The sequence below is a fragment of the Rattus norvegicus genome, chromosome 1 (assembly GCF_036323735.1).
Source record: "Rattus norvegicus strain BN/NHsdMcwi chromosome 1, GRCr8, whole genome shotgun sequence".
Taxonomy (NCBI): domain Eukaryota; kingdom Metazoa; phylum Chordata; class Mammalia; order Rodentia; family Muridae; genus Rattus; species Rattus norvegicus.
The window spans coordinates 244,186,478-244,202,747 of NC_086019.1; the positions used below are offsets into that span (position 1 = coordinate 244,186,478).

Below are 16,270 nucleotides of genomic sequence, written 5' to 3' on the forward strand. Positions count from 1 at the left end.
CTCTCTTATGATCACACAATACTGTCTTGCCCAGGACTGCACAAAACAAACTTCGTTTCCTCCCCATAGCTATTCCGTCCTGAGTGGTTGCTTACCCGTTTGTCAATGTCGTTGTGTTGAAGCTGTACAAAGCGCGCGCTGATGGCTGCAATGTAGCTCTGCTGATTGGAGAACGCAACACGCCCAGCACCTTTCGGGTACTTCAGCTCTGGGTCTGTATCAATGCCAGCATAGCAAACACCACCGTACAAACGGTCCATTATCATTGCCAGTTCAACTGTAAGAAAATAAACACGTCTACGTATAACTCTTTGGAGCTACTCACCCAGGAAAAGGGGGATCATGCAGTCTAACTACAAAAAGAAAACCCAGGTGAAGGCTTATAAAGAATATCCACTTTAGTCTTTCAACTCCAACAGAAGAGCTACTCACTGGATATTAATAAGATAGAAACAATTTACATGTATACACACAGGGGTTAGGCAGTCATAACTAAAGCAACAGTATTAAAGGAGCACTCTACTACTCTGGCCTAACGGCTAAAGGAACTCTTTAGCCTACTGACCTGGACCTGGGAGGGTAAAGCAATCAGGGTGGCCTAACAAGTTATGGAGAAACAACTACTCACGGAGCCTGAGACTGAGCACAACTTCTAATGCCTCACTGCCTCGTTAGAGCTGCAGAATCAAGTCCTTATTCTACCTAGAGACAATGTGTCTATGAATGCAAATTCCCGCATTGATAAAAATGACAAGAGAGTAGATTCTATCCCAACTGAGAGATGGTCACAGCATCTCATACTGAACTCTAAATACTAACAGTAGTTAATAAGAATAGCAAGGTTGAGCCAGGAAGCTGTCTGGAAGCTGTTAAAAACACACGTGCTACAATCTTGTTAGAGGTCGAAGCTAATAGTCCAGTCTGTGGTGGACTGCAGTTTCCCATGTTTCTTGCCTTAATTTGGGTATATTTACAAAATGCTTATAGAGAAGTTACTTTGGAATTGAAACATTCCAAAGGTCTGATATTAAAAAATTACACCCACTGTCAATCAGGGTGCCCCCAAGAGACGTGTGGCACTTACCTGTGCTGCCAACTGCCTGAAGGAAACTTTACTTGAAAGCCACCGTCTCTGGCTAGGGCCACTCCTTTCAGGCCACAGTCTAAATCCAAAGACTCAGGCCTACCCCTCAGAAGTGACCTAAACTCATTTTCCTTCAAAACCCACATATGGCATTTGAAAAGGAGAAAACAGGGAAAAACAGACAATGACCAGAGCCAATGCTGCAAACACCACCACATTCTAATGGTGGGGTTGGGCAAGGGTTCTGAAGGCCCAATGGTGTGTTAGGACACACCTGAGGTCTTCGAACAGATCTAAAGTGAGTTCATTTTAGCATAATGAGGTTGCAAAGGCAGTAAGAGAAACTGTCATCATGTCAGAAAGGTTGTCCTTGTACTTCAAGTTTCTTTTTATACCTAACTGCCTAACGTTGATTTTTTTCCCTAAATGTCCACCTTTTTTTTTTTTTTAAAAAAAAAAAGGAACTGACTTATAACAAAGCAGCAAGTCTCAAGTGAGAAAACGAACTATCACCAGCTAGCCCAAGAGTAAGTGGTATGGAAGGCCAAGCAGCAGACAGCCATCCCAACTGTCCCATTATTGTCAGTTACTGAGGCCCAACAGCTGGGGGCACCGCTGGTCAAGCCAAGTGGAATGTGGTGCAGCTTCCAGACAGTACCTCAAATACCATTCGCTTGCACAAGGCAACAAGAACTGCACTGTACCCTGATATCAGAGGTCAGTGTTCCTCACGCCTCAGCCTCTGAGGCCCTAACCTTCTCCCACGTGCACGATGTTCTTCTGAACACAAAGCAGGCTATTGAAGGGAGCATTGTAAATCACATTCATTAATGAATTTCTCTTGGTGAAGTAAGTAATATCAAGGCCCAGGAAATTAGATACTAGTTTTCCAAAGGCCAGGTTTGCTCTGGAATAGGAAAGAGAGAAAATACTCCAATAGCTGGACAAAGAAAGCTAGAAAGGAGTCAACAGCACCGTCTTCCACACTAGGGACTCAGAACAGTACCTGAATTACGAAGGGGGCTCTGCTTAAAGAGGAGTTAGTGTTTCCGCAGGAGTTTCTACACCACAGCAGTCTCCAAAGGAGTTTATGGCTCCTGACCCCAGGAGGCTCTTTTCATAAGCATAAGCATTCCATTACTCTGTGCATCTTTCAGCTGAAAATCACCCTCATGTGCCAAAGACTAGATCATGGCTGACATTAGTGGTAGTTAACTCTTTCTGATAAGAAAGCAGGGGTTCTCACCCAATTATGTTTTTAAAAAACATTATATAGAAATAATTTCCATTCATGAGCTATATGTCATTCCTGTATGTATGTGCATGTGTGAGCATGACAGAGGTTAACCTTGGGTGCCCTTCTTCTGGGGTTGTCCACGCTGGTTTTGTTACAGTGGTTTCTAAAGCTTGCAGATCTTCCTACCGCTGCCTCCTCACTGCCTGCCGAGACTGTGAGCACCCATTACTGTGCTCGGTTATCACTGGCTTATGTGGGTTCTGGGGATCAAAATCTTGCTTATGGATTGAGCTCTCTCCTGAGTTCTACAGTATTTTCTTGGCCATCAAAATGTCTCCAGATATTTGAGCAATAATGTTTTACTGAAGTGGGAGGCAATTTGTTAAAAGGCTAAAAAATAAAATAAAATAAAATAAAATAAAAATAAACAAACCCCAAGTGGCTAATAGGAAGAGTTTTGGTTTTCTCTCGAGTAAACTGACAAATTTTTATTTAATTCATGGTTTTATTTGGGGGTGATAGTGGTGGTAAAAAACTCTTTTTGTTGTTCTCATGTAGCCCAGGCTGGCTTCGAACTCTGTGTAGCTAAGGACGACCTTAAATCCCCTAACCTCCTACCTCTACCTCTTAAGTGCTACGATCACAAGCATGTGCCACCACACCTGGCTTTAGTGGTCCTGAGGTCTGAACTCAGGGCGCGTGCACGCTAGGCAAGCCGTCTACCAACTGAGTCACACCTTCAGCCCTCCAGGTCTATGTTTTCACTAAGGAAAGTCTAAGTTATGATCATCCAAGTCTTCCTGAACTCATACTAGGCTTAAAAACTAGAGACGTCCCTTAAATACCAACCAGGGTTTCCAGTATTAAAAAGGTAGTCACCTTTTCAATAAGTAATCCCTTTTCAATAATTTTAATACTAAAAGACAGCAGACAAAGAAACTTAACCCATCCTGTACTGGATAGGTGAATAACAAAAGCAGAGTAAATGTCTACTAAGTTCTATAAATCTTCATTCTCCGAGTTTCCCGTTTTTAGTATTTATTTTTATCTGTATGTGTTCAAGTGTCTGCCGAGACTGGAAGAAGGTGCTGAAAGCTTGGATCTGGGATTAATAGGCATCACATCATTGTGGGAGCCACGCAATGTGGGTGCTGGGACTTGAACTCTGGTCCTCGTGATTGAACAGCAAGTGCTCTTAAGGGCTGAACCATCATCCCTCCAGCTCCAGGTTTTGTTTTTCTTTTCTTTTCTTTTTTTTAAAACAGAGGATGTAAGTTTACCAGCAAATGTTGCAACATACAACTACTTTAGAGACTATGATTAGAAGTGTCTCTGCAGTGAGTATCGTTAGTGAGTACAGGAGAGTCCTGCCCCTTTCTTCTGATGAGAGGAAAACAAGGATGAAAGACAGGCTGCCATTCTTACTTTCTAGAAGGGAGAGGGAAAAATCAGGAAAAACAGTAATTGTCTAGACAACTAAATCTTCATGGATTCCTTCATCTATGTCTGCACGGATGAACCTTAACCTTGCCGTGAAATCTGCTTCTTCAGTCAAGGGTATGTCCTATTGAGTAAGCCTATGAGAGTGAATCCTTATCTGAATCCCCTTCAGTGGAGAGTGGCTAGGATAACTCCCAGGGCACAGTAGGAAACATTAACCCGAGGAAGACAATGGCTCAAGAACTGGGCATACAGACGAAGGCGTGTGGAGTGCACATGAGTTCATGTAGGCCACAGGGAAGAGTCTACAAGGAAGGAGTGCCTCAAAACCCCCCGGGGACCCTCCCAGTGTCCTCAGAGTCCGCCATGTCACCACGAGAGTGAGAAGTCAGCAGGATTCATAGATGTGGGCAAGGGCGCACTGCATTTTAGACCACATGCTCATACCACTGCATGGTCAGCTCCCACAGCAGCTCCCACGCTGGCTCATACACCGAGCTTCACTGTGTCACGCACCAGAGAATGAAGCAGGATAACGTAGCTGTGGGAAGCACACAGTATTCTCACGAGTTCTGTCTTGTGCTGATTACACTTCTGGATCTGAACCGGATATGGTTCCCAGAACCAGCTCCTGAGTCTTTAGGTCATCAGAAAGAAGTCTTGATGATTCTCCCCCTCTACCTCAGGGTTCTGCTCCTCTTGTTTAGCTGCTTTCAAAGCCGGCCTGAAGGCAGTGTCTAAGACTGGGACACTGAGAACCAAGCAGGGCAGCAAAGGAATGAGGTCCCCATGAATCTAGAAGTTCACCTTTTCTCTTTGGAAATAAACTTAAAATGGGCAGGAACGAGGCATAAAGTGCCTCAGGATGATAAGGCAGACCTGGCTTCTGAAGGAAAGGAGGATGAATGTTTTAGGCTTCCCACAATCTTTACGCTGGTTCACAAGGGGTCAAAAAGAAAGCATGTTCACAGACTTCTATTCTGTCAGATGAGCCCGGACACATTTTTAAATGGATGACATTGAAGCACTAAGTCAGAAATGGAACCTTTCTTTAGATTCATTAAATCGAACTGGACACCCTCCCAGATCTCCACTGGATAAAACAGTTTTCATCACCAGAGAGCCTGGAGCTGAAGCACAGAGACCAGAAGAACTTGCCACTCTACTCGAACAATGCCTCCTCCTTTCTAAAACCCAAAGTCAACTGCTTACAACCTCTCAAGGTCATCATAAACACCAATCACGAGTGAGCCAGCTCCAAGCACACGGCTGAGAGCACAGTGGAACCTGACTGCATCGCTTTGCTTCCTCTCCGCTCTATAAACATCAACTCACCCCAGCCTATCTTTGGCTTTATGCTGGCTCAGTCTGTTGAGGATGGGGCAATGTTTGACAGGATCCATGGGCAAAGGTTTGTTTGGGAAGAAGGGGGTGGAAGGCACACCAGCATTACAAAGTCCTGAGCTATACGGGCACTTCAAACCTGGAGTTTATTTGGGTCACTTCAGACTGAACTTAGGACTGGATGAGAAAGTATCTACTGCTAGGAAACTCGATATTAAGCAATTCTGGCCATCTACCACCTCACGGAACAGAAAGGGATATGGTTACAACATTTCCTATTCACAGGTCAGAATGCAATCCCCAGTTCATGTGAACTACCAGAATGCTTGTGCAAAATGTCTGAAATAAACGATCCTGAGGAATACTGAGAAGTGTATTCTCTCCAGCTTTTATCTGGACATAAAAGCCATCATAGGGCAATAGGGTTAGGGAGAAGGCAAAGAAGGAAACTTTAGGATCTGCCATGGACTATTAGCAGGGTGAAAAAGAAAGGAAGAAAGAGCAGAGAAGGAGGAATAGAGAAACAATGACAGGCTCTAGGAGCTCAAGACAGCAGATGCCCTGCAAGGCCAAGGCTGAGCATTGCTGGAAGGAAGTCATCACATGAAGAACATGGTTTGGAAGAAGAGATTCCAAAGCTTAGTTACTTAAGTGATCCTCAAATCAGACACCTAAATCAAGAAGATGGAATGAAAGAAACACACATGCAAATGAAGCAGAGAGCACGGGGTGGGGGTGGGGGTGGGGGTGGGGGTGAGGGTGGGGGAGCAGTCAGATGGTTTTGTGGTCCCTTCACAGCCGCCAGCCTGATGTTGATTTGCAGCCTGACTGAAGAGGTGTGTGTGTATCTTGGAGAGGTCCTAATGCCATAGGGCTTTTCCTGTACAGGCATTCAGGAAAAGATGCTGCTCCTGTCGCTTGGTTGTCTCTGTAGCCAACAGAAAAGCAAACTGCTGTGTTCTTTTGTAGACACTCTAAAGAATATGCAAGCTTTAGCCACATGGGGGCAGGATGAATCTACTCACAGCTTTTTTTCCCCCTCAAGGTGAATGGGGTGAAAGTAGGAGCCATCCAGACCTAAGGAACACCAGATTTGGGGCAAATCAGTCTTAGCTTGTGGCTGCTGCTCATAGGAGTAACAGAAGGGGGTAAGATATGACAGCGATGTGCGCTGTCCGACCTCTGAGGGATGAGAAATCTCATCCAGATATGCTCTTCACTGGATTTCTTCATGCTCAGGTTTCTATAGGCCTGTGATTTTCCCTATCAACCTGAATTTTGATCTGGGTATGCTGGTTCATATCTAGCAGGAGGATGAGGAGTTTGATGACAGAGTCACCAGAGTGAGACTCTGTCTCAAAAAAAAAAAAAAAAAAAAAAGATTTGTCAGAAAGTAGGAATATTTAATTTGATGTGTACCCCAAGCCCATTCAGGAGAGAACTTGCTTCTTTAGAGGCATTTTTTGTTAGAATGGATACAGGCTAAATTTAGAAAACCCAAATTAAATTTAGTGATCATAGTTCCTATCCTACAATGTCAAAAGTAAAGTAAAAACCTCAAAGAAGCTACAGGAATAATGTAAGTGGTAACATTCCAGCCGCTCTGACGTGCTAAAGGACAATTTTTGGCCAAGGATAAAGTGAAGTTTATCTCAACAGCCAAAGCCTAACCTGTTGAGTGCGGCCCAGGGAAGAACTTTGCAGAGAAAGCACTTGGACTTGGAGGTGCTCAGGGTCGGGGCACTGAATGCTTTTGCAGAGGACCTGGCTTTGCTTTCCCAGCACCCATATCACATGACTCAACCACCAGTGACTCCAGCTCTGCCCTCTGACCCACACAGGCTCCTGTATGCGTGTGCTAAACAATGAAAAATGACGAAATCTTTTTTAAAAATGTCCTATATTTAAAGTCCAAATTTCAAAATGTTAAAGAATAGATATAATTCAGTCTTCAACTGTCAGTATGACTCTGCACTCTGCTCTGAAAACTTTGGTTTCCTATATAAAATTTCCTTTTAACACAGCACTGAGCTATTCGCTGAGCCCAGTAGGGCACGCCCTTGCTTATTTATTAAACGGTGGACTTCCTAGCTACCAGCCGCCCTCCAGAAGTGCTGGCAAGTGTGCTGCAAGCCACACGTCCAGAAGACCTGTGACCTTATCTACCAAAACAAACCAATTTTAAAACAAAAGTAGCTAAAAAGAAAAGAAATCCAAGACTTATTAGGGATATTCTCTAGGCAAAGAACACAAATCTTATTTCTATTAGATAACTAAATAGAATTCTTTTTTTAAATATCTGTTTTCTTTCTGTCTTTCTTGAGACAGGATCTTATGTAATGCAGGTTTGCTTCAACTCACTACACAGCTAAGGATAACAGTGAACTCTTGATCCCCCTGCCTTCTTCCAAACACAAGGACTAGATGAGCCGCCAAGCCCAGCTCCATAACCTAGTGTGTGTCACTTTTGCCTGACTCTAGAACTTGGGGCATCTTGCTGATGTTGAACACTGGGTACAATGTAGCTTATAAACTGCGCTTCTAGTGATTTAAAGACAAGACCTGACTAGTTAAAAGCAAGTTGTATTATTTTATGATTGTGGGACATTGTTTTTAGACAGGATCTTACTGAGACAAGCCTCAAGGGACCCACCTTCTTCTGCTTAGAGTCCCAGATGTGCACCCCCATGTCCAGTTGCAGGACTTTTAAAGATTCCCACGTGGAAAGAGTGCAGGGGTCAAACCTTAACAACTTCCACTGCAGTGCAGTTAGCTGCAGTGTACAGCGGTGCCTACCCAACTGTAACGTCCATGAGCAGGATGATCCCAGTGAGAGTTCCTCTCCTTTTCCAGCCTCCCACAGTGACAGACACAAGTGTTGAGTGTCCCACAGCCCCACTCACATCGCCTGTTCCTGCACATATCTAACTCAGAACCAAAAGTCTGTTTCAGTCTCATTGTTCCCAGTGAGGTGGCCCTTCCTAGACTTTATCAAATGGTGTTGGCTAAGGAGGAGGGCTTTCTGGCTTTGCTTTCTTTATTTTGGTAGTTTTTCATTAGAAGAAAAGGTGGACCCAGAAATCTCTGACTTTTAGAAATAATGTAAAATTACTATAATCACAATATTTTAAAAGTTCTTCAGAATAGAATTATGATCTTATCCCATTGCTTTTTTTTTTTTTTTTTTTTTTTTTGACTCAGGGCCTAACTAGGTTACTCAAAATCTGCTTGCTTCACCCTCTCAGTGCTACAGTTACCAGTGTGAGCCATTAAATTTAGGACGATATCTTTATAGAGTTATAAAGTTTGTTTGTTTCTAATGTGTAGGCTGGAGTTAGAATTCAAATAACATTGAGAATCCTTCAGAATTTTCTGTGTAGCCCAGGCTGGCTTTGCATTCACTCAGTAAGTGTTAGCTCAGGCAAGATTCAGATTTAAGAAGCATCTCGTGTCAGACTCCAGAGTGCTGGGCTGACAGACGTGCGTCACTGTTCCTGACTTGTCTCCAGGTTTAAACACTGAAGCATCAGTTCAATACCACCTCACAGTTCTAGTTCACGAAGACTCAGCTTACCCTCAGTAGCACAAATGCTTTATCCTTGGAAACAAAATGACAGCAGCAACAACAGAGGTTGGGCCAGGTGCTACAGGCTGCAATCTCAGCCACCTGAAATGCTGAGGCAGAAGGATTCCAAGGCCTGCCTGCTCCACACAGTGAGTCCCAGGCCAGCCTGGCAACTTTGTGAGACTGTCAGGATATATGCAGAAGGTGGGCTGAGGATATGAATACTTGTCTAGTTGTGTGGAGTCCTGGGTTCAATCCCCAGTATTGCACCAAAACCTGCACAAAACAAGAGCTTCTCCAAAACCACATCAAAGAATGCCTTAACAGATGATTCACTTCTGGAACTCATGAGAACCAATCAGACCCGCCCGCCTTGCTGGAGAGGCTCAGAAGTACATTTGATTGCCATGTACAATCCCCAGCCGTGGCGTGGCCTCAGATCGCCCAGATACACGGGCAGACTTGTGACAGGGTGACTGTCATCTGTGACAACGCTAACTGGCATGAGCGTGCACACTGCCAGGTATCATTATTTTAAACTTGTGGGTAAAAAGGAAAGAACTAAGTAGACCTCACCCTTTCCACAGAACGGTTTAATGAAATTGACTCCCACATAAGAATATACAGCATTTTGGGGGAAACTCTTAATTGTAAAGACGTCGCTCAGTGAAATGCCATGGCAGACTTCCCAGTGGAGACTGTGGATGGCTGACTGGAAAGCCAGAGAGCTAAGGCATGGGGACTCAGCGCTTTTGGTGTGTTTCTATTTCCACTCACCAGCTCGAAGGGGTCGTGGAACTCCCCCAACAAAGATAGTTTTTCTGGGGTCCAAAGGCTGAGAGCCATCCATTACAAAGTCACTGTCACTTAGGTTCCACGGTCGGATTTGCACCTGAAAAAAAGGCGTTTACTTGGTCCTTACTTCATTTCCATCAACCCCAAATGAGAATAAGATGACTCAAGACACACCCACTGTTTGCACATTTTTAGAACATCCAAGTCCCAAACAAAATCAAGTTAATCACTTAACACGGTCTGCATGAAGTGCCATTGAGTCTTGGGGAAGCCACTCAATGCTCCAGACACAAATGAACCCTGCGCAGACCACCCGTGTCATTAAAGGCAGTCTTCAGCAGATCCTGAGGTTTGGATCCAGTTCATCTGAGCACATCACAGACTCTTGACAACCATTTTTAACTTTTTGTAATGAATCCAGCTAGAAGGAACAGAAACATTAAGAGGATTTTCTAAGGATTATCCATTTGCCTGGACTTCCAATTCTCATCACCACCCCAAGTTAAAATATTTACCTCTCAAAGAATATGACATAACACAGATTAACACTCAAGTTAGCAAACAATTACAGAGATAGCCAACACTGACACTTAGAGAATAGTGCCTAATTTAATTATTAAACTGACTTTTCTACACAAGGTTGATTAAATAAAGGCAAATGTTGTGTGTATGAGCGCACATGCAAGAGACAAGACGGACACACACACTCACACACAGAGTGAGAGGAGAGGAGAGAGACAGAGATGGAGGGGAGGAGAGCTGTTGCTGCAGAAGTTGTCAGTGCTTAGGCAGTGGGTGTTGTGGCGAGCATCTTTAACTGCTGTGCCATCTCACCAACCCATAAAAGTTCAAAGAATATGAAAAGAAACCATTACAGCTTATTTTCTTTTCTAAAATTCTTAAAAATTTTCTTATTCAAGTGTGAATGGTTGTGTGTGTATGTGTGATGTGTGTGTATACATGCAAAGGCGTGCATACCAGATGAGTGTATTAGTCAGAGGACACCTTTTGGAGTCAGTTCTCTCCTTCCCGCTCTTCTGTGAGTTCTGAGGCTAGACCTCAGGACAGAAGGCTTGCATTCTGCATTGTCAGGCAGCAAGTATCTTTACCTACTGACCACTACACTGCCTGCCCACAGTATTTCTTTTTACTTAGCTTCTTATGCTCACAGTTTATACTATTTATCATACACTGAGAAATGAAGCATCTTATCAGCTTACCCTTAAAGCAAATTCCTTTTAATCATGACTGATTACAAAGAACAGTTTAAAACAAGCAAAGCAGAAGTAATGCTACCCTTTCTCCCTAAAAGGTAAGGGTGACACTGTCCCCAGTGGGTTAGTCAGCAAGTGGGTGGCCACTGGAGACGGGCGGGAGAAGCCACCTGGTGTTTGCCATGAAGGAATTAATGCCTATCCTCTGTCCCTCCCTCTCAGGTTAAGATGGGATACAATATAGGTGAATTTCCATATTTTAATACTCACAGAATTCATTTCTGGTCTCAATGGCTGAGCTTGGCAAGCCTGGCACTCCTGCCTTGCCAAACTCTTCTGTCTGCCCCCAGATGTTCTAAAACTGGAACTGCTCCTTATTAACAATTCACACAGTCCTTCACAGGGCTGGGTTTACCTTACCCCAGGCTAGGCTTTTTTCCCTTTTATTATACTTTCTCTTATTAGAAAGCAAAAAGCCACACAACCTTCCATTCTTCCAATTCTCATCACCACCCCAAGTTAGACTCTGAAAACATAAGCCCGCTAGGCATTCTGTTAGCTACAGATGTGATCCACCTTTACTGTCCAAGAAAGTCCAGTGTCATTTCTGTAAGATGTGCTCAACTGGGCGAAGTGACTGCTTCCTTGAGATTTCCCACAAAGGTTGTCTCATGCTTTCATGAGGGTGCGTCACTAACTTTTAATTATAAACACAATACTTCCCCGACCCTGGAGGGAAGTGGTTCTTGTGCCACTGCCTCTGGTGCCTCCTGCACAGAAGCCCCCTTCTGGCCTGACTTCTGACAAAGCTCTTAGGCAGCTTACAGACTCACACACTGTTGGCTGACTTTGGTCATGGTCGCTATCCCTCCAACCCTCTTGGTATTCACCTTTGGCCTCCATGTATTGCTCAGGGTGGTCTCAAAAGCTCCTGAGCTCAATCATCCCCCAGGTTCCAATTCCTATCCAGCTAAGACTAGTGTTGTGCACTCCTGAATCCAAATGGTAACACATCTCTTCGTTTCAAAATGAAAGTCTCATGACTTTTCCATATAAAGCTATTTGTTTTCATCTTATAAACATTACAGGAAACACATTACACCTTCTATAACAGCTGTATGCTTCAGCTGGTCAAAGGAACACTGCAGAAGACCTAGAAACGTCCTGACGACCGCTGTCCTTACCACAGTCTTCCTTCTACCACTACTTGCTCCGCCCTCTACTTGATCGTCTCACACACAACTCCATCCCTTTGCTCTATTCTTGGCTTTACAGCTTAGGTAAGCTCACAGGAAGAAGGCTCAGGACGCAGTGCTGATCAACCCTATTCACCAAACCCACACTTCCCAGCTGCTGCCAGGAAAACAGCTGCTCAGAACTGGCACCCTGCAGAGCTAAAGAAAAGTTGACATAGGCCAGCATCAGCACATTCTGCATTAGCAGAGTAGTGTGGGAATGGACTGAGGCTTTCCCTCTCAAAATGGCTGCTCTCTGAAATACAAGCTCCTTCCACACAACTCGTACCTCCCTGAGAGTGGCAATGCTCAACAAGCATTTACAAGAGAAAACACAAAACTTACTTTCCCTTAGTTTCTTTTTTGAATTATGCATTCCAGTGAAGGCTCTCCTGAGGACCATGAAATCTATGTTTGGCTGAACTATGTGTCTTCTAAATTCTTATCCTCTGAGTCAGTAATCTGTTTTACACAAAGCTTGCTGGTATAAACATTTATGTATGCCACAGTAACTTTGAAGGAATGCAGCACTAGTAAGATGAAGTTATTGGTGAAAGTGTGAGTTCCCCCTTCTGACGTCTCCCTGTGTCTCCTACAGAAGGCAAGTCCTTGGGGTTGCTATGTCAGACACTGCTACTTGGGGAAAGCTGTTGACTATCTTTTGGAGTTTCAGGGCATTCATTGATGTACTTTATCAAAAACTCGAAGGAAGTTTACAGGCAAGAAATCTGTTCAACATTGCTAAACACAGCATATCCCAAGTTATTTCTATGCAATTTTTAAACATAACACCTACTAATGTTCACATCTGGACATCACCGTCCTATGCCAAAGTACTTTCTGAGTGATGAACTGTTATTATTTTGAAAAGGTTACGTCCACAGAAATTAACTTTAAGTAGTTAAGAGTAAATTTAATATTAGTAAATTAGTTAATATATTTAAATATTAGACAGATGTCCAAAGAACATCTTTTATTATTAAAAGTTTTGCAGACTGACCCTCATTAAATATATGTCATCAAATCAGTTTGGTTAAGTAGGGATCGAAATTAAAGACTAAAATGTTATTTACTTAAAACTAAAGGTGATTAATAGAATTAAGGGCAAGCCAACTACTACAGAAAACACTAAGAAATGTAACATGGATCACTAGTTTAGACTGAGGCATATGATAAAAACCACTAGCTAAAAAGAGTTCAATGAAAATTAACAAAAACTCCCAAATTAAAATGTCAATGTATTTTTTTGTACTTTTTTGTTCTACCTTTTTTTTTTTTTTTTTTTTTTGGTTCTTTTTTTTTTCCGGAGCTGGGGACTGAACCCAGGGCCTTGCGCTTCCTAGGCAAGCGCTCTACCACTGAGCTAAATCCCCAGCCCCCTTTTGTTCTACCTTTAATCACAGAATAAAAGAAAACACAACGGCCTTGCATACTGGCACCGGCCTTTAACCCCAGCCCTGGGGTGGGGTGGGGGTGGGGAGGAAAAAAACAGAAAAGGGCTTCAGGTTTTCTGTGTTGGGGTGTGTGTGTGTGCGTGTGTGTGTTGGTTCTTGCTTTAGACTTCATCCTCCTGGTACCACTGTAGGTTACAAACGCCCATCACACAAATCCTGCTGCAAGGCATCTTGTTCCCTCTGTTTTTCCCAAAGGAACTCAAAAGTCAGCACTGCAGTTCCGTGGTCAGCTCAGGTACCAGAGCTGACACCTCCTCCCCGCCGTCTGGCTGTTACTTCTCTCCTACAAGGCTCAGAGCTGAGACACTGTCAACTCTAACTCCCTTTCTGATTTCCTGGTTTTTTGCACCCCTCCCCCACCCCCATTTCCTTTAAGCTCCTATTCTTCAAGAAAAGACTATTTCTCCTCCTAATCCTACAATCCTTTTATTTTACACGAAACAGGACAATAGTGCAGAGCCATCAGGAATGCTCTCCACGGCAAGGGGCAGCATCCCAGTACATCCTCACAGCCAGGATGAGTCAGCAAACCAAGTGCCTTGACATATAGCTGTGCCGGGTCAGTTGAAGTGATGTACTCCGACCCATGTCGGCCGTCAGCAATTCTATTTTAAGTACCACAGCCCTCACCAAATCACTAAAGTGTGACAGCAGAAGCAGAAAGAGTTTAGTTTCTAGAGAATCTTTGCCTCTTCCATGGTCTAAGGGCTCTTTTTATCATTAAACACAGAAACTAACAGCCAGAGTAGCAGTATTTGGGGAGTAAACTTTTCAAAGCACACACATATTTGGTATTTCATTTTGAGCTAATTTTCATTTCTCAAAGAGTAATAAACAAATCAGCCAATTTTCAGGAGTAGATGCTATCTATTGTTCTCAAGTGTTCTTCTCTACCAATGTCGACAACCTGGGCATCTCTCTCGAGAAGTAGAAAGAATAGCACCTGAGAGATGATCAGTCCTTGGCTTTGGTAGGACTTTGTATCCTACACAGCTCTGGAGCCATGGGCCGAAAGATCTAAGCCTCTAACCCAGCTGTCCTCAATCTATGGGTTGCAACCCCTTTAGGGGTGGAATGACCCCTTTCACAGGGGTCATCTAAGATCATCGGAAAACACAGATATTTACATTATGATTCATAACATTAGAAAGATCACAGTTATGAAGTAGCAAACATGAGGAACTGTATTAAAGGGTTGCAGCATTAGAAAGGCTGAGAACTATTGGTCTAACCGATCCTCAAACAAAAAAGGGCCCCAGGGAACTTCATCAAAAGAGCCAAAATTCTTTCTAGACAGGTAGCAAAAATTAATACTAGAAAATTCTATCTTGTGCTTCCAGAATGCTCCAGGTGCCCCACTGAGCTTAGTCCAGGCACAGTAAGGTAAGCCCTACAACTAAGCTAAGCTGTAATGCCTATTCCATGCAAGGCTGCTCAGTCCCTCAGGGGCCTTCAACCACTAACGAAGCATGGCATTTTGTGTACTCTTTCATAGGGATGCTTAGCAAAGAGAGAGAGAGAGAGAGAGAGAGAGAGAGAGAGAGAGAATGAACAAATGATGTATAGCCATGCACTACTGTTGAGTTAGTAAAGCCACTATTAATTAAATGCTACAAGCAAACACTTTCCTGTAAAGAAAGGCTTTCCAAAAAAAAAAAAAAAAAAGCTTTTCTGACTGAGTCATGACATCTGCTGCACAGTCTTCTCTGTCTATGGCTCCCAATCTCAAATACGCCCTACGACATCTCTCTCAGAGTACCTGTGGCCCCTTAGTTCACTTTCCTGTCACACACCTATTTCCCACTGCTACAGCTAGGGTCCTTTGAGACTGTGGGGCCCAGTATAGCGTCCAGCCTTAATGAACTCTATGTGCAGACTTGAGAAAGAATGGGCACTCTTTCCTATGCATCCCCTTTTCAAGAGAGTCTCACTGTGCAACCCAGTCTGTTCTCAACCTCAAGACCTTCTTGGTCTGGCCTCCCAAGGACTGGGATTACAGGCAAGCACCACCACACCCATGCTACTCATTCAACTTCCCAGGACATGGGAATACACTGCATTGGTTACCAGTGGTTACTCTAATCATAGGTAATTACATAATCAGAATGACTTTGTGCTCATCATCACCAAATGTCACTTAGAAAACATGACAGCTGATGGGATTTTGAAACTACTAGTGAAAGAATAAAAAATGCAGCTAAAAAGTCAGAAGTTTAAAAAAGCCCTAAATACCTCAAATTCCAGACCCTGCACTCTACCTGTAAGTAAAAGGTCACATTTCTTGAGCCTGCTCTCCCAGGAACTAGAAAAAAGGACTTAAAAGTCCTTAGAGAACAATCTTGAGAAACAGGAAGCTCCTCCTTGTGATTTTTCACTGGTATTCTCGACACTTTCCAATGACGCCATCCCAGCCCCCTTGGGTTGTGGTTTCTCCCTTTAAATACCCTTTCTCCCAGCCTCTCAGGGTCAAACTCCACTGCCCCTGCGTGGGATATGAGTCTCGATCCCAGTGCACTGGTTCCTATCAATAAACCTCATGTTTATTACAGCAAGGATGGTCTTGCATGAGTTCTTGGGGGGTCGCATCATCCCGAGACTTGAGTGAGGGTCTCTCCGCTCCGGGGGTCTTTCACTAGCCTTTTCACAACTGAGTGCATTTCTGAGCTATATTTCTTTTGTTCCCCAAGATGGCACAAACTTTACTACGAATTCATTTTTTGGGTTAAAATGATGAAACCCTTTAAAAAATATTCACCTGAGTGTTTTCTTGGCGGTGTTTTCACCACTGTGTGCATACAGATGGTGCAGAGGGCAGAAGAAGGCATTGGATGCCCTGGAACTGAAGTTACAGACGGTTGTGAGTTACCATGGTAGTGCTAGGAATTGAACCCTGACCCTCTGC

General features: G+C 43.6%; 1 protein-coding gene across 15 annotated transcripts in view; it reads right to left on the reverse strand.

Moving 5' to 3' along the window:
* The window catches only part of Cpeb3 (cytoplasmic polyadenylation element binding protein 3), a 182,076-nt gene that overhangs the window by 24,788 nt on the left and 141,018 nt on the right, over positions 1-16,270 (reverse strand). For 14 of the 15 annotated variants that reach the window (XM_017590350.3, XM_063265169.1, XM_063265176.1 and 11 more), the window contains 2 exons: positions 9,448-9,562; positions 96-277 (listed from right to left, as the gene is read on the reverse strand). In XM_017590350.3, the coding sequence (XP_017445839.1) occupies positions 96-277; positions 9,448-9,562 (297 nt within the window). Of the gene's footprint in view, positions 1-95; positions 278-9,447; positions 9,563-16,270 lie in introns of those variants that run through there. The other variant, XM_017590352.3, reaches the window with a different exon arrangement.